At 39.0% G+C, this 18,184-nt stretch overlaps 1 protein-coding gene and 1 long non-coding RNA gene across 6 annotated transcripts in view; one reads left to right on the top strand and one right to left on the bottom strand.

The window, feature by feature from the left end:
* Positions 1-8,000: 8,000 nt before the first annotated feature.
* Positions 8,001-18,184, bottom strand: part of LOC103277813 (uncharacterized) — a 54,425-nt gene continuing 44,241 nt past the window's right edge. The window contains exons 3-4 of the long non-coding RNA XR_505693.3: positions 14,331-14,429; positions 8,001-9,395 (exon numbers count right to left, since the gene is read on the bottom strand). This is a non-coding gene — a long non-coding RNA (uncharacterized LOC103277813). The remainder of the gene's footprint in view (positions 9,396-14,330; positions 14,430-18,184) is intronic.
* The window catches only part of myh3 (myosin-3), a 36,684-nt gene continuing 26,680 nt past the window's right edge, over positions 8,181-18,184 (top strand). For all 5 annotated transcript variants that reach the window (XM_016991306.2, XM_016991305.2, XM_016991307.2 and 2 more), the window contains exons 1-14: positions 8,181-8,384; positions 8,998-9,141; positions 9,222-9,378; positions 9,557-9,584; positions 9,693-9,807; positions 10,510-10,602; positions 11,047-11,110; positions 11,190-11,288; positions 12,898-13,001; positions 13,105-13,243; positions 15,182-15,300; positions 17,044-17,193; positions 17,469-17,639; positions 17,766-18,075. In XM_016991306.2, the coding sequence (XP_016846795.1) occupies positions 8,181-8,384; positions 8,998-9,141; positions 9,222-9,378; positions 9,557-9,584; positions 9,693-9,807; positions 10,510-10,602; positions 11,047-11,110; positions 11,190-11,288; positions 12,898-13,001; positions 13,105-13,243; positions 15,182-15,300; positions 17,044-17,193; positions 17,469-17,639; positions 17,766-18,075 (1,897 nt within the window). The remainder of the gene's footprint in view (positions 8,385-8,997; positions 9,142-9,221; positions 9,379-9,556; positions 9,585-9,692; positions 9,808-10,509; positions 10,603-11,046; positions 11,111-11,189; positions 11,289-12,897; positions 13,002-13,104; positions 13,244-15,181; positions 15,301-17,043; positions 17,194-17,468; positions 17,640-17,765; positions 18,076-18,184) is intronic.

Raw genomic sequence — 18,184 nt, 5'->3', positions numbered from 1 at the left:
AGAGAATTGGCCATCTACAGAGACCTTGCCCAGGGGTTGCCCAGATGCGTTAGCTGGGAGGCTTCTCTCATATCCCTGCAAGCTAGAGCTGACAGATGGGAGCTCACCCATCTCTCATATTTGAACTGGCAACCTTCAGGTCAGCAACCCAACCTTCAAATCAGCAGTTCAGCCGGGACAAGGGTTTAACCCATTGCACCACTGTGGTTCCTCATTCAACAAAATAAAAGCTCTAGTATCCAGTATCCACAGAATATTTTCTGATGGAGCACTGCTCAAATATTTTATTTGTATAAGATCACATAGGCAATACTTTAAAAAATAATACAATATAGGTTCCGTTTAAATTTTGTGAATAGGTTCACAAAAATTTTAAATCCCTATATTATTGCCAGTGTCATGTGAGTATGACTGCAAAACTTCCATGTAGATAACAATTTAACATTTTGAGAGATTCCTGCCATGTTAGTTAATGTCACAATTTGGCACAGAGATAGATATTCTTTGATTCATTAATGTCAATATGTAGTACTGAGTTAATATTGTTGTTGTTGTTGTTGTTGTTGGTCTCATGTTTATTTAAACTACAAAGAAATTCTTAAAGGCATGAGGCAATTGTTAATCATATTCACAATTAGCATATCTCATATCCATATGCAAATACAGATTAGAAGGAATAACAGAGCATCTCACTTGAGATGGACTACACTGAGCATCTTTTTTTGCTTCTGCTGCTTCTACTTAAAGCTGTTTCAACTTAGCACTAATAATTGACAATTTTTGTTTGCCCTTGTATTTTACAAGTTGGATTTCTTGGGCTGAGAGATATTGACATTACAGGTACAATTTAATATGAAGCTGGGCTCCCTGGCTCCCACTTTACAGTATGGGGCCATGATTTTAGCTGATTTATATCTGGTCTAAAGAGCCATTTCACTACCAGCAGATTAGCATATGGTATGCTGACTGCTATACCAGTCAACATCATATAATAATACATTAAAGTAGTATTAGAATTCCAGACACATGACACCAGCACTAATGTAGTTGAAGGGTACCATTCCCACTTCGTAAACAGGTCTAAACTGGTTTAAATCTCTCATAATTGTTTTAGGACTGCAGCAATAATAGCTCAATGCTGTAATCCGAGGAAACATGATAGATCTCTGTAACTGGCTATTTACAATTCTCTGTATATTCATATCTGTTTCTTTATAGATTGCTTGTTTATAGCAGGGATGGCAAACTGGTGGCCATGAGTTCACTTCTCGTTCCCAAAAGAATTTTTATTTGTTTCCTATATTCATAACTATGAAACCCTAATCTGAAGCTAGTAATTGGCTACTTATGAGTAAGGCAGTTATCCAGAAAACTAGACTTCAACCCTAGATGAGAGGCTACGCCCCGCTCCAGGATATCAGTTGGCTATCCCTAGTATATATTAATCAAACGGTTTGTTAAATGCCATAATGCATTGATGTGGCATCTACAGAGTATAGCAACTATTGAATAGACAATATCTACTGTGTAACAGTTATAGACTAGCTACCCAATGCAATACTCACTGAATAGGGACAAAGAGCAGGATTCTTAATGCTTGGAGTTCAGAGTTTTCTTCTTTCATTTGAGCTCTCCAGTATGCAATAAAACTTGCTAAAAAGCAGGGGAAGATGGAACTCAGATTCATAATTGCTGTCTAATCTTAATTTTCCTGACCATCAAAAAGTCCAAAAAAGTTCCTGCCCCCACATCTGAAGCCCAGCATGAAATGGATGCATCTTCACGAGCATCTCAACTTTCCATGGACATCTAATATAAGCATGACAGTACATTCAAAAGGAGTTTGACCACCAAAGACTGCAGCTAAAAAAAGACAGAGCTCATTCTTTAGGCTTAAGTGGATTCTAAGAATTCATCTTTCATGAGGGATGTGATTGTTTATTGCCAATTTTGAGTGACCTGACATGAAAGAAAGGACAGTATGCTCCCAAGTCTATCTGGAGCTGGATGAAAGTGACTTTCTGGGGATATAACCTTGGCATCTGTAGCTCCTGTCACTTTCACCTGTTTCATAAACCACTAATCTTTTTTTAGTTAAAGAGAATAACATTGCTATGTTTTTCTTTAAAAGTTGCACTGTTGAATGTTATCATGGTTTAAGGTTGAGGCTTAGTCCAGAATTCACACGAAGGTGAGCAGCAAATGATGTAGCTTTTGGAGATAAGTGATGATATTACTGAACTTATTTGTCTGAGGATTCAGCTGAAGAAGGCTTCAGCCTAAATACGTACAATATTGTTGTTGTTAACAGTCATGAAATCAATTTTTATGGTGTGACTATGAATGAGAAACTTCAAAACCACTCTGTTATCAACAGATCTGTTCCAGTCTTGCAAGCTATTGGCTGTGACTACCTTGACTGAGTCTATCCACCTGTAATGTGGTTGTTTTCTTTCTCTACCGCTTTCCAACTTGCCAAGGCCACTGTCTGTTCTAATGAATCATACATTATAATGGTATGGTCAAAGTAAGATAGTTTGGAGATAGTGCTGATATTATTGAACTTATTTGTCTGGGGATTCAGCTGAAGAAGGCTTCAGTCCAAATATGTACAGTATTTAGGACTTGTCTTTTTGGCAGTCCATGGTATCCACAGAACTCTTCTCCAGCACCATATAGAAAATGGGTTGGTTCACTTCCTATCAACTTTCTTCACAGTCCAGCTAATGATATATCTCTATACTTCATAATTTCATCTAGTTCCTCAAAGCTGCTCTTTCAGTATTGTACATAAGACTTAATCAAGTACTTATGGTATAGATTAAAGTCAAGCACAGCACAGATACCTTTGGAGTACCTCAGCTAGAGATAATGAGAAGATGTTTGCTTTGTTATAGGTGCATATAGCTTCATTTAACAGTCTGCTGAATCAGGCAATGGTAGTGGTAGTGCGGCCGGAGTGGAGGGTGGGAGGGAGGCAAACATTCATTAATCTTACTTCAAATCTTTAAATTATGGGTATGGAACTTATGGCACTCTAAATGTTGCTGGACTCCAGTTCTCACCAGCAAATGCAAAAGGTAATGACAGTAGTAGTTCACCAGTATTTGGATGGCCACATGGTTGCCACTGCTACTCTGAACAATGGTGCTTTAAGTAACAACCTGCTACGAGATGGAATGTATATAAAACTACTATTAGCCACCCATTCCCTTTTTTGATGTATTTTTATTCACTGAAGCACAGAATGAATTCTTGGGGATTGAGCGGAAAGCATGTTAAACAACTGCCTCAATTGCAATGTTCAACAAAGACCAGAAGAGTAGTCTGCAATACCATAGTTTAAGAATTACTTACTACAATTCCTATACATTCTTTGCTTTGACAAAAGCTTCCTAAACCTTGAATACATGTGGTTCTATAGATCAGGGGTAGACAAAGGTGGTATACCCAAGGACCACTTTTCTGTCCCTAGAACTTTCCAGAAGTTGCCAAAACTACTGAAAAAGATTTTAAAAAAGAGAGAAGTGGGCAGACAATAACCTCCAGGTTTGAAAAATACTTTACTTGAAATAGGAGATGGGTGATTGGATGCTTCACGCTATTTAGAGATATATGTTTTTTCCCCCTGAAGAGACAATTCTTAGGGCAGGGTAGGGTGGGGGCCGTGCAAAAAAGGACTGCCTGGGTAAAAGATGAAGAAATATTATTGAAGGAGCCATATACTTGTTCAGGACCACAGTCGGTCTGCTTCTGTTGTATCATGTTGTTGTTGTTTGCTTTCAAACCATCTCTGACTTAGGGAAATCCTAAGGTGAACTTATCATGTGAGATATTGTTCACAGGTGGTTTGACTTAGGTTTCCTCTGAGGCTGAGAGTGCGACTTGTCCAAGGTCACCCAGTGGCTTTCTACAACCATGTCAGGATTTGAACTCTATTCCAGTGTCCTAGCCCAACACTCAGACCACTGCACCATTCTGTTGAGCAGTGGTGCACAACTTGTGGCCTTTCAGGTAGTTTAGATTTTAGCTCCCAGAATTCTTGACCATTGGACAAGCTGGCTAGGGTTTGTTCTGGGAATTGAAGTCCCAAACACCTGGAGGGCCACAGGTTGTGCACCATTGCGGTAAAGCAGAGCTTTTCAAGCTGTGTGTCAGACACATTAGTATGTCAGCTGCAGTGTGTAAATGTGTTATGCAAACATAATGAAAAATCTCTAAGTCTATGTGAAATAAGTGATAAATCAATATAGAAAGGTTTTCATGAGATATGTTATGTTCCCATACATTTCATTATTAGAATTTATGTATGTGTTCATATCTCTTAGAAAGGGTTGGTTTAACCTCTGGTTTGCTAGTAAAATTGAATTACTGCGTGGTGAAATGATGCATGTCTAAAAAGGTGTGTCACCAATATGACATGTTTGGAAAGCTCCGCTGTAGAGCATAGGTGCCCTAGGAATAGTTTGTCCTTCCATGAAGATTGGATTCTACCCCTTCCCATTTTTTATTAACAGAAAACAGAAAATCTCAGGGCAGCATCTTACCTACAAAACATCAGAAATTTGCAACTCTGCAGTTTCTGTCAAGCCTCAGAGTCTTCCTTTGTCATATATTTTCCCTCAGTTTCTCATTGCTGTGTTTTGATCAGCTGTAACCAATTCCTCCCTTCTTGGTGGTCACATAGTTATAATTCTTTGCCATCCTTAATTAGGAGGCCCTGCCTATTGAAGAGAATGGCACGTCAATAATAACCTCAGTGTAAAAGATAAGGGGAACAACCATTTTAATAACAAGTAGAGGCCAAATAAATGTTATAGAGCTGTTTTGTTGATGCACCTTGTAGTAGGTATTCAATTCATCCATTGGATTTCTATCTCTTTTCAGTCACAGTCCTCAATATGGTTCACAGTTCTTTATTCCTTTGCTGTGCCCTTTTCAATTTACCCATTCTTTCCCAATTTGTAACACTACTGATTTTCCAATGGCTACCTTCCCACTGATAGGAAATTAATCTATCGTAGTTCTATTGTATACTGTTGCAGCTTCATCCAACCCACATGGGTCTGGAGAACAAGCCCTATGAGGAGCAGCTTAAAGAGCTGGGCATGTTTAGCCTGCAGAAGAGAAGGCTGAGAGGAGACATGATAGCTATGTACAAATACGTGAAGGGAAGTCATAGGGAGGAGGGAGCAAGCTTGTTTTCTGCTGCCCTGCAGACTAGGACATGGAACAATGGCTTCAAACTACAGGAAAGGAGATTCCACCTGAACATCAGATAGAACTTCCTCACTGTGAGAGCTGTTTGACAGTGGAACTCTCTCCCCCGGGCTGTGGTGGAGGCTCCTTCTTTGGAAGCTTTTAAGCAGAGGCTGGATGGCCATCTGTCGGGGGTGCTTTGAATGCGATTTCCTGCTTCTTAGCGGGGGGTTGGACTAGATGGCCCATGAGGTCTCTTCCAACTCTACTATTCTATGATTCTATGATTGAGATAAATGAGAGTAAAGAATAACTCCCTGTTCCTGAGATATCCCAGAAGTTATAGAATCACACATATCAGAAAGGAAAGCCAGTATCATTAGACAAGAGCCACAGAAACCTGTTGATAAACCCATAGTTCTGTGTTCTTACTGTCACCTTGATTGTATATGTTTGGAGGTTCTAGCAGAGGAACGCAGCTATCGTATACCCGGGACCGAAGACTGGAGACCTTGGTACACTCCTTCTATACCTGGGAAGTCGTCCTCTTCCACCGAGCGCGCAGCTTCGGGAGGGACGCACATGGAGCGGTGAGGGAGGAAGGGGACACCCGCCTAGCCAGACAGATCAGCCGAATCAACCCTGGCGATCAATGGGGTGACAGATGTCACAGCCAGATCGCCCATACATCCTCCTTGATTGTATATATTAATAGGTGTTATCAACAGCTTCATTGGGCACTTCACACACAATGCAGGAAGGTACATTTTTAAACATTTGGATTAATTCTGCAGAGATTCACCGATGTGCATATGAGCAAGAAATATCTGCACATGCTTTAGAATCATGAATATCCCACTGATACAACACTATAATATAGAACACAGAATGGACAAATAGCCCTAATGATAATCTGTTAAAGTATATATATAGTTTCATCACTTGGTCCAGTAGCTAACCCCTACGAGGACAGAATGAATAAACTCGTTGAAAATGCCACAAGCTTTCATTTATCTCTGAAATCAGATACCTACTTTTTCCTGCAGTATTCTTACCTCCCAGGACTAAAATCATCAGAGATTAACAGCTACAATCCCTGCCAAGCTATCAGAATTCATAAATAATGACTGAATTTGGTCACTACTATAAATACACGTAAAGAGGCAGAATAAGTGTATAAGTGGCAAGCATACTATAGGGCTGGCCTCTGATTTCCAAATATAGAGAAGGGTTGAGCTACGAGAAGAATCAGAGCCTATATAAGCTGACAGAGACTAAAGGTTTCTTGGTGGCTACGAACTGCCTGAGGTAGGTTTAATGCTCTGCTTCTCATCTGTTTTCCTAAATGCTTTCCCTTCTGTTTGCAGAACTTCCAAGTTTGGGGGATTTTGCAGTTATTAAAATAGAAAATAAGGGCGGTTCAGTAGAATGGGTGAGTTTAAGAAACTGCCATTTGATGTGTGTGTATTAGGAAGGGGGTGTGGGAAGATGGTTATCTTTGTAGTCTATTCTAAGCTTTTGTCTATGGGAAGATTGTGAAAAATTCTCAGCTGTTGGACTGCTTGGGAATCCTGGACTTATCAGCATTTACACCGTCTCTTCCTTTGCAGGTTAAACATTTCATCCAGTTCCTTTCTGCCTTCTGTTGGGAGCATTTTATAAGAAGGTGAGAAGTCAGGTGTGAAAATTGAGTCATCCTCCTCCTGCTCCATAAACTCCTCTCTGTGTGATGTAATTTCTTCAATCTTTCAGATATAATTTGCTATAAATTATGTGCTGGGTGAGAGAGAGGGGAGGAGAGAGAGGGTGTTATATCTGCACATTTTGTGTGAAATGACAGAACTGCAAGAAATAAATTGACCATCTACTGAAAGCTCTAGTCCCTGTTATCTTCACTTAATATACTGTAGTTCCCTTTCCCAAATGAGATCCCTAATCTCCTAACAGAAGGTGTTAATCATTTGATTCAAGCTGCTTTCAGCTGATACTTGAGGACTCTCTATTTCTCATGCATAACAAGTATAGATATTCAATACTTGCATACCTTCTCTACAGAAAGACTTTTCTATTCAGACAATATTCTGGCATGCACATGTAGGAATTCATGACCAAACTGACCATATTTTTACACATTGGCCATCCTGCTCCAACCCTGCACCTAGAAACATTCATAAGGCTTTGACCATTTTTTGTGTGGAATAATGGGAGGTTTAATTTATGTTGAGAGAGAAAGAAATTGCAAGAAGGAGTAAGCCAATCCTGTTCAGGATTTCTTGCTCCTGTATGATTTATAAGTTCTTCACATCTTCTGTGTTATTGAGGAGCAGAATGCATGCTGCAAAGAGGTAACTTTTCAGCAGAGAACTGTGCCTAAGGCATGTGTGGAATGAGAGAAAACCAGTTGTCCACTTCCAGTTTCCCTATACAAACAACAGGATAGTGGACAGAGCTAACTTCACTGACACATTTGGTTTAGTTAGCATCACAAGGAAAAGTGATCTTGCCAAAGACAATATTGGCAATTATATTTTCTGTACAATGTATATTGTTATTAGAATTATATTATCTCCACAAGACTCATTGAGAGAAAGTTTTCTGTTGCTTTCTTTGGAAGCTGAGGTAATGTGATTAGTCACAGCTGGGCACAAATCCTGATCTCTAGGAGTCAAATATGCAAACCATTGTGCTACACTGGCTCTCAACTAGGAGACTATACACACACACACACACTTTTCCCTTCCAAGGCTTAAGGTCTCACAACCTGACTTGTAACAACAACAAAAAGCACTGAAGGCAAATGCTGTATTTGAAGAATTTATATTTTGTATTTGTGCGACAAACACACAGCTGTGATATGCCATGGTCTAGGTTTGTGGATAAAGGCTTTTTAATGCCCACTGGTAACTGAATATCATGTCTCTGTTTCAAGTCTCAGCCTTCAAGACCAAACCAAGCATTCTTCTCCATTTTTAGCTGCAGCCATGAGCAGGGATGCAGAAATGGAAGTTTTTGGGCCCGCTGCCCCTTTCCTACGCAAGTCTGAGAAGGAGCGAATAGAAGCTCAGAACCAACCCTTTGATGCCAAAACTTATTGCTATGTGGCTGATACCAAGGAGGAATATGCCAAAGGGAAAATCAAGGGTTCTGAAGGTGGGAAGACTACTGTTGAGACCCATGATGGCAGGGTAAGCATTAAACAGAGCAGAGGATGTTTTTGCTCCCCTAGAAACCATAACTCCCTCCCTCTCTCCAGAATAAAGAATGTAATAGATCACTGGTTTCCTATTTGTGGTATGATGGAGACACTATTGGGTTTGGACATGGGAAAACAAGGGTGAAATCCACTGAACAAAAACATTAATCTCGGCCAAGTTTTTTCAATTGGTTATTCAGCAGATAAATGGGAGAAGAGGTGTAAAGCACACTGCACACTGGGATTACTTCTTCAAAGTAAATATAGAGGTGGGCTAACCAGGTCTCTGATGAAATACAATTTCTCTATTGATGTTTTTTTTTTCATATCGAGCTTAAACTGTAAGTTCCAAGATCCTTGAGCTATTCAATTCAAATAGCTTGTTGAAACAACTGTATTATGTTGAAAACTAGGCTTAATTCCTTGACAACTTTAATGTTCGCTACAATATTGCCTGTCTTTGTCAAGCTAAAGGCAGGTCCAAGGAAAAAAGAGCTCTAAAGCAAGTAGTAATGATGCCCTGATCAAAGAATTGTGTTTGCAATGAGGTTTGCATTGCTTCCTGACCCTGCCTTATATTATGTCTTTTCCACTTCACTTTTCAGACACTGACTGTCAAGCCAGAAGATGTATATGCTATGAACCCACCAAAGTTTGACAGAATTGAAGATATGGCAATGCTGACACACTTGCATGAACCTGCAGTTTTGTATAACCTCAAAGATCGCTACAGTTCCTGGATGATCTATGTAAGTTGTGTTACCTCGGGCAAAAGAAGAACCCCCAAGCAGGGTAGAATGTAACTATTCTTCTCTTGGTTTTCATGTAGACTTACTCAGGTCTCTTCTGTGTCACTGTCAACCCATACAAATGGCTTCCTGTATACAATCCAGAGGTTGTGGCTGGTTACCGGGGCAAAAAACGTACAGAGGCACCTCCTCACATCTTCTCCATCTCTGACAATGCGTATCAGTTCATGCTAACTGGTATGTGCACTTCAAAACTGAAAAACAAAAAAGCATCATAAGGAGAACAGTATTGTGGGAGCACTGATAATGTTATCATATTATCATTGTTTAAGTACAATTAAGTTGTTGCCAACTGTGACTGAGTATCTATCTTTATGACATGGTAAGCATGGTATTTTCCCTTTCCTCCTGACAGATCGTGAAAATCAGTCTATCCTGATCACGTAAGTGGCACCACTTCACGTTTGTCTGGCTTTATTTTGGTAATATAGAGTTATGGCATGCCAAATATGCTCAGTTTTTCTTAACAAATGCTTAATTGTTCTTGACAGTGGAGAATCTGGTGCTGGAAAGACTGTCAACACCAAACGGGTCATCCAGTATTTTGCAACAATTGCAGCTACTGGAGATGTAAGCAAGAAAAAGGAATCACAATCCAAGATGAAGGTATGATCAGTAGCTCTAGCCACAGAAGTGCATGTTTATCTGGAATATTTAGGCCTGGGACCAGGCTGTGTGAAGGACCATATTTCTTTATATGATCTCATGAATGCTCCTGGGCAGGGGTGTCAAACTACTCTTATGGTTGCTTTCAAAGGACCTAAAATGAAGTAGAATTGAATCAGATTTCCTTACTGATCCTGGAGTCTGTATTTCTTGGTGGTCTCTATTTTCTAAATCAATTTCCTAGAGAATAGGCCCCATTGTAACTTGATGGTACAGCGGACTCTTGGTATCTGCTGGTATTTGGCAAAATCTGTGGAGACTCCAGTCCTACTATACACAATGGTACAGTAAAATTGTGTTTTTTATATAAAACGGCATAAATCAAGATTGGCTTTTTTGATTAAACAAATCTTTTCAAGCTGTAGACATTTAAATCCATGGATGCAGAATGATTGGATACAGAGAGCCAATTGTACTTACTTCTGAGCAAACGTGTAAGATTGTGCTGCAAAGGTCAATCCTATGCACATGTAACTAGGGTTAAACGGCATTGAACATAATGGGAATTAGCTCTGGGCAAACTTGCACAGAAATGTGTCACAAGATGTTGTCATTAATCCATAAGTTTTCAGTAGTACCTACTGTGTTTATTATTTTGTCTATGGCTTTTCACATATATATATTTTCAAATAATTTCTACAGGGGACACTTGAGGATCAAATCATCAGTGCCAACCCCTTGCTGGAGGCCTTTGGGAATGCCAAAACTGTGAGAAATGACAACTCCTCCCGCTTTGTAAGTGACACAACATACCTTAGGAGTGTGGCTCTTATGTTCTCTTTTACAGAGAATTCCCTTTTTATCCTTCCCATAGAACAATTACGGGAAAACCCTCAATTGGCTTCAATGCAGCTTTGCTAATTATAGTGTTGAAAGAAGCAACTTGGATGAGTGGATCAAATCTGTGAAAGGATGGTGGAGGGACTCTCCTTGTGTATGGTGAAAGTTCCCCACCATCACAGAAATTGATTAGGATAGAAGGCTCCTTTCCATCTCAAACCCAATTGCAACAGAGTGCGCAAACTGCTGCAGCCTCTCCTACTTTGTTCTTCCCTATTAAAAACTTTTGTTGTTTTGACTACATTCTGAAGTGGATTGACTACATATGTCCTGTTTTTCATCTGTGAAATGTTGGAGAGTCTGCTATTTGTGTAATGACTACCAGTCTCTGCTCTGCAGGGCAAATTCATTCGGATTCATTTTGGTGCCACTGGAAAACTGGCCTCTGCAGATATCGAAACCTGTAAGTACAGGTACTTGAATCAGAGTACAATTGCATATCTAATTGGGCTTATAAGTATTCATGTGAATTTCTATTGCAGATCTGCTGGAAAAATCAAGAGTAACTTTTCAGCTCAAGGCTGAAAGAAGTTACCACATTTTCTATCAGATCATGTCCAACAAGAAGCCAGACCTAATAGGTAAGTAATTTTAATGTATTGGCTTCCTGAATTTCACAGGTTGTTATGTAGGCTATCTTTCAGAGGAAGGAAACAGCAAAAGCACCTCTGAGTATTCCTTGTTTAAGGAAACCCTATGATATCCATGTGGTAGCAATTAGGCAAGTACAATTGATTAGAATGTTCCAAAAGTCATTACAAAATTAGGGGGCACTGGCATTTTGTTTCTAAAGTGTTTCTAAAGTATATTTAGTGAAAATTTTACTATAATAAAATTAATGAAATGTTGTTACTTTTTTGTTATAGTAATTGAGCATAATAACTCTAATTGGGAAGACTTGAGGGGCTCCTTTCTCCCTAATTTCTACAGCTATTGGGGTGAAACTTGCTACAAGGGTAGAACACATTTACCACTATGAGCCCATCAAGTTTCAGAATGTTTTACTTATTTATGGTTTTTGGGGAATTTTCAAAGTTTTTATAAACAACCCCTTTTTTTAAAAAAAATACAAGAGCTATCTCCTTGAATTTTCTACACGACATAAGATAACAGGGGATCATTCCCCCCAGCTTTCAGAAATATTCATACATCTACTGATTTTAGAGATTTTAAAAAAAGTTTTTAGAAAAATTAGCTCATTAAATGTCTCTCATATTAACCAATAGAACTTCAATTTAGGGATTTCTTTCCAGCCCAGCACAGAGATTTACTTATTAGAAGCATCAGTCAGTCCTCCTCTTTGCAGATTCAATAATTTATTGAAACTCTGGTTGGCTGCTGCTATAGATGGAAAATACACCCCCCCCCTCTCCTGATTGGGGCTTTCTGAAGCTGAGCATAATTCTGGGAAATGTAGTTTAGAGCAGGGCCTTTTGAATTCTCTGGCATAGGGCTCCTTGAGTTTCCAAACTACATTTCCCAGAATTCTGTACTTTCTCAGTCTCTTTCTCAGCTAATTTTGCTTTTTTCCTGCTGCTTCCCTCTCCTAATGGTGGAAGGTCATTAATCAAAAGAGGAAAGGCCACCTTTTTGGCTTGGCTTTGTTTCCTTGTGTTGAAAATGAAACTGACTTTGGGAGGATTCCGAGATTTATAAAATCCAAACAAAAAACTACTGGGTAAATTTTGATTCTTAAGTTTTTGGCACAGGCCATGCCCATGTGTTGGATATTGCCTCGTAAGTACAAATGTAACAAATATGATCCAACTTACAAGGACTAACAAAAAAATTGCATACCACTAGTAGCCATACATTGACAAATGGCTTTAACACACACAAGACACAATAGAGCAGTAGTTCTCAACCTGTGGGTCCCTAGATGTTTTGGCTTTCATCTCCTAAGAAATCCTAACAGCTGGTAAACTGGCTGAAATTTCTGGGAGTTGTAGGCCAAAACACCTGGGGACCCACAGGTTGAGAACCACTGCAGTGAAGCATAATAGAAGCTGTTGCCCAATTCTAGCTGCTAAAAATATATAACAGAAATGAAAAGTGTTTTCAAAATCTTTTATCCTTCAACCCTACATACACTTGCCTAGAAATAATAGGGACTGATTTTGAATAATCTCTAAACCTTTTTTTATATCTGAAGTCAAACTAATTAGCTGAATCATTTTGTTGATATTTCAGAAATGCTTCTCATTACAACTAACCCTTATGACTATCCATTCGTAAGTCAAGGGGAGATCTCTGTCAAAAGTATTGATGACCAAGAGGAGCTAATAGCTACTGATGTGAGTACAAGTCATGATAACCACATGTAGTTACAGTTAATATGTTAATGACTAATCATTCCGACGGGTAATTGTTGTTGCATGTACTTTCCCTCTGGTGCAGACAGCCATAGACATCCTGGGATTCACTGCTGAAGAGAAAGTTGGAATCTATAAACTCACAGGGGCAGTGATGCATTATGGAAACATGAAGTTTAAGCAGAAACCACGAGAGGAGCAAGCAGAGCCTGATGGCACTGAAGGTTAGAGATCTGATGCATATCCTACTACAGTTGACCTTCCATATTCACAGGATTTAGGAGTAGACAACCCCTGCAAAAGTGAAAACACGGGGAATAAAAACTAGCTTTTAAAGTCTGAGACAAAAGCTCTCTAGGAATCTCTAGGTATTCCATGATGACTTAATGGTCCGCTTCTGGAAAAAGTTGATCATGGATTACTGGAGGACCTAGTAATTCCCAGAGGGAACATTTAAATCAAATCTGCGAGTAATCAAATCTACAAAAGTCAAACCTGCAAGTGTGGAGAGCCAACTATATGCTGAAATGAGTTTGCAAATAAGATGAATTTTAGTGCAAAATGTGCAAAGTATCCCTAGAATGAGCCATAGGAAGAAACTTTCTCAGCTGTTGGCATTTAAACTATATTTCCTTCCTAAAAGAAAACCAGTAATGCGTTTATTGTGATCTTCTCATTATCCATTCATTTTTGTTTTCTAAAGATGAAAAGAAAGATTTCAAAGATACTTTTAAGTCCTCTAGGAAACTGCTTCTTACACTGTGGATCCTGACTCTTAAGCTAAAAATGAGCCCCCCTTAGCTCAATACTGAAAAAACTGGCAACAGTAAACGTTTTCTGAACACCACCTAGTGACTGTTTTAGACATTTATACAAATTTGTTGTGCAGTATAGCAAGCCTTGCAAATGCTGATTTGATAACAGTAAATGTTTGAATTTTATACCTCTTTTATATATGTATACCTAGGGTCACATAAACATTTCTCAGGCTAAAAGGGATTCCAAGTGGAAACGTTTAAGAAACCCTGATCTAGGACCTCTTCACATGGCCGGGGGGGGGGGGGGGGGGGAGGAGGTGCCATTTTGCCAGCAGTCGCCAACAAAACTGAGGGCGTGCGCAGTGCCTTGTGGTGCCCTGTGCGCCCTCCCATCACATGTGAGGGATAGGAAAAGGTGTGTTGGCACCCCATCCCTATCAAATGGGAGAAAGGATGGCAATACTTGTTGCTGTGTTGCCCTTTTCCCCATCACAAAGGGGAAAGAGCCCAAAAATGCAGGCAGCTCAACCGGAGCTACCCCAGACTCACTTACCTTAGTGTTGTTGCTGAGGAAGTGTCTTGCAATGCTTCCTCAGCACTTGGAGTGTCTTCAAGGTGCTTCAAACGGGCAGAAAGCCCCAGTGTGATGAATCTGGGGATGGGGAAAGAAATAGGGAGAAGGAGAAAAGTAAAAGGTTCACAGTGGTTGAGACTGCAAAATCTGTAGTGATATTAAAATTTCCAAAATGGAGTCTGCAAACCTGTAGAGGTATCTAAAGGTATGGTGGTATTAGGTTTCACTTTGTCTATAGAGAAAGGTCTGCCTCATTCTAAATGGTTGCAGGCTTCACCTTGTGACTTTAGTCTGACTACAGATTTTGTGACCTCAACATCTATAGAAGATTATTTTTTTATTCCTCCCTCACCTCCTTTGCTCCTTATTCCATTCCCAGTCTAGTAAACAACCCAGAGGATCGACAACTCACCCTTTAAAATATTTTAGTGGTCCAATGGATAATTAGGCTCACCTGGTCTCGCTTTTGCATTGCAACCATGCGTAGTTTAGCTGTATTTCTTTTCTTTTTTATTGTATTGTGAGAAAGACAAAAAAAAGAAAAAGAAATGAACGAACGAACAAATGAATGACGTGTTGCTGATTTGCAATCAATGTGCTCTTGTTGTTCTGTGGAAAACTTTATATGGGACTCAATTGACATTTTTCAAGGCATCTGTTTGAAAATGGATTCAAATGATGTGTCAGATTAGTTGATTGTGGTGTTTTGACGACAGATCTTAATGGCCTATTTCTTCAGATTACTTCTTCCACAAATGCCACTATCTACATACCTCTGGACCATAGTCTGAAAGTGTTTCATAACTGCTTGCTTTTTCTATGTTGTGCAGAGGCTGACAAGACAGCTTATCTGATGGGCCTGAACTCTTCAGATCTGTTGAAAGCCCTATGCTTTCCTCGAGTGAAAGTGGGGAATGAATATGTGACCAAAGGTCAAACAGTAGACCAGGTGAGTGCATGCAGGAAATCAAACATGTTTGCCACTTTATATGAAGAACTTTCAGGTAAGAAATGTTCTCCAATATGATCCTCAGTTTAACAATATAGACTGAGCATCCCTTTTCTGGAAGTAGGTAAACTAAAACACCACAGAATCCAAAACTGTCCATGCAGGTGGCTGAGATAATAACACCTTTGCCTTCCAATGGTTCAATGTACACAACTTTTTTTTAATGCACAAAATTATAAAAGTACTATGTATAAAATCACCTTCTGTCTATGTGTATAAGATGTATATGAAATATAAATTAACTTTGTGTTTAGAATTGGATCCCATCTCCAAGACACCTCATTCAATATATGCAAATATTAAGAAGTCAGGAAAAATCAAAAATCCCAAACACTTTTTTAGTCCTGAGCATTTTAGGTTAGGAATACTTTACCTGTTTTTGAGATATTATAGCAACATCAATTCTGGGTTGTTGTGTGTTTTCCGGGCTGTATAGCCATGTTCCAGAAGTATTCTCTCCTGACGTTTTGCCCACATCTATGGCAGGTATCCTCAGAAGATGGGTGAAAATGTCAGGAGAAAATACTTCTGGAACATGGCCATACAGCCCAGAAAACACACAACAACCTTGTGATTCTGACCATGAAAGCCTTCGACAACACATTGAACATCAATCCTGCCTTAAATCAACATAGCTACCGTGTTTCCCCGAAAATAAGACAGTGTCTTATGTTATTTTTTACTCCCAAAGATGTGCTAGGTCTTATTTTCAGTGGATGTCTTATTTTTCCATGAAGAAGAATTCACATTTATTGTTGAACAAAAAATGAACATTTATTCTATACTGTACAGTAGTTGTCATCACAAACCAACATAACCAAACCAGACAAACTGTGACTTCTGTCAAGAATTTCTTGTTACTACCATTATTTCCATATACAACTGGTATGTACATTTACCAATCCTGCATGCTATAGTGTTTTGTTTGGTGGACGCCGGGCATGCGTCCAAACAAAAACTTTGCTAGGTCTTACTTTCAGGGGAGGCCTTATATTTAGCAATTCCGCAAAACCTCTACTAGGTCTTATTTTTTGGGGATGTCTTATTTTAGGGGAAACAGGGTACAATGCTTTTTACGCCAGCAAGGGGACTATATTGTGGTTTGGGATAGCCAGGAATGAGAACTGATATGTGAAAATTTCTACAGGATTTCCAGAACCATTTATATCTTTTTTAAAGGAAATAATTTTAAAAGTTGAAATCTGGGTTTGTTCAATCTGGTGACGAGAACACTAAAACATGACATGATTGCACTCTTTGGATATCTCGAGGTCTGTCACAAAGAAAAATGTACTGGCTTATTCTGTGCTGTGTCAGAGTACAGGAAGAGTGTTCAGGGGTTTTATGGTACAGAAGGGTAGAGTTGGATTGAACATTAGAGAGTAAAAACAATTTGGCAATGGAACTAAATGCTGAGGGAGGTGGTGAGATCTTTCTCTGGGTGTCTCCAAAAAGAGACTGGAAAGCTCCCTGCTTATGATAGTTTTGCTAAATTCTGCATTCAGCAAGCTGTTGGAGCTGATGGCCCATAAGACCACTATTCACTATTGACTTTGGTTTCTTATGATAAAACAACTTTATTTACTCATTGAAGAATAAGTTCAGTGTAGGACTATTATTCCTGAGACACAAGATAGAATCTGTTTCAATAACATTGGTGTTTTTATTATGTACTAACCTCAGGTACATCATGCTGTCAATGCGCTTTCAAAATCAGTCTATGAAAAGCTGTTCTTCTGGATGGTAGCTCGTATCAATCAACAACTGGATACAAAGTTGCCCAGACAACACTTCATTGGAGTGTTAGATATTGCAGGCTTTGAGATCTTTGAGGTAATTAGATCTACTGTGAGCTTTTGACTGGCTTATATTAACTACCATTTGCTTTTTTTTACTTTGTCCCAGAGCATAGCTACAAATGAATAGCACAAAGAGTGAAATAAGAATAAGTTTCACATGCTGTAGACTTTTGGAATCGATGATGGAAAAACTTGAATAGATTTTGAACCTGAGCTGTTAATAAAAGGAAATCTATTACTGTTCCCTGTGCCTAGGCTGAACATCAACTTTGTGGGCATTAATAAAACACATTTCTTCTTTTCTGATAGTATAACAGCTTGGAGCAGCTCTGTATCAACTTCACTAATGAGAAACTGCAACAGTTTTTCAACCATCACATGTTTGTGCTGGAGCAAGAAGAATATAAGAAAGAAGGAATTGAATGGACTTTCATAGATTTTGGAATGGATTTGGCAGCCTGCATTGAACTTATTGAGAAGGTACATTGGATAAGTATCTTGTAAATAAGCACCCACTTTAGTAGTATGTATGTATATATGTATAAACACGTATACACACACACACACACTCACACAGAATAAATCTGTGTTTGTTTTTCAATGTAGCCAATGGGCATTTTTTCCATCTTGGAAGAAGAGTGCATGTTTCCTAAGGCAACTGATACTTCTTTCAAGAACAAGCTCTATGATCAGCATCTTGGAAAATCTGCCAACTTTCAGAAGCCTAAGATTGTCAAAGGCAAGGCTGAGGCTCATTTCTCCTTGGTGCACTATGCAGGAATTGTGGATTATAATATTTCTGGTTGGCTGGAAAAGAACAAGGATCCTCTGAATGAAACTGTTGTAGCACTCTATCAGAAATCGTCCATTAAGATATTGGCAAATCTTTATGCCACCTTTGCTTCTCTAGAAGACGGTAAGTTATGACAATACATTATCTTATATCATTTGTCTTTTTTTATTTCTGAACTCTGTCATCTTTTGAATTACACACAGATTAAAAGACTAAAGAACTGATGAACATT

This window comes from Anolis carolinensis, chromosome 2 (genome assembly GCF_035594765.1).
Source record: "Anolis carolinensis isolate JA03-04 chromosome 2, rAnoCar3.1.pri, whole genome shotgun sequence".
In the NCBI taxonomy this organism is placed as follows: Eukaryota; Metazoa; Chordata; class Lepidosauria; order Squamata; family Dactyloidae; genus Anolis; species Anolis carolinensis.
The sequence above is the reverse complement of the archived record's forward strand: the minus strand, read 5'-3'. Positions and strand labels throughout refer to the sequence as shown.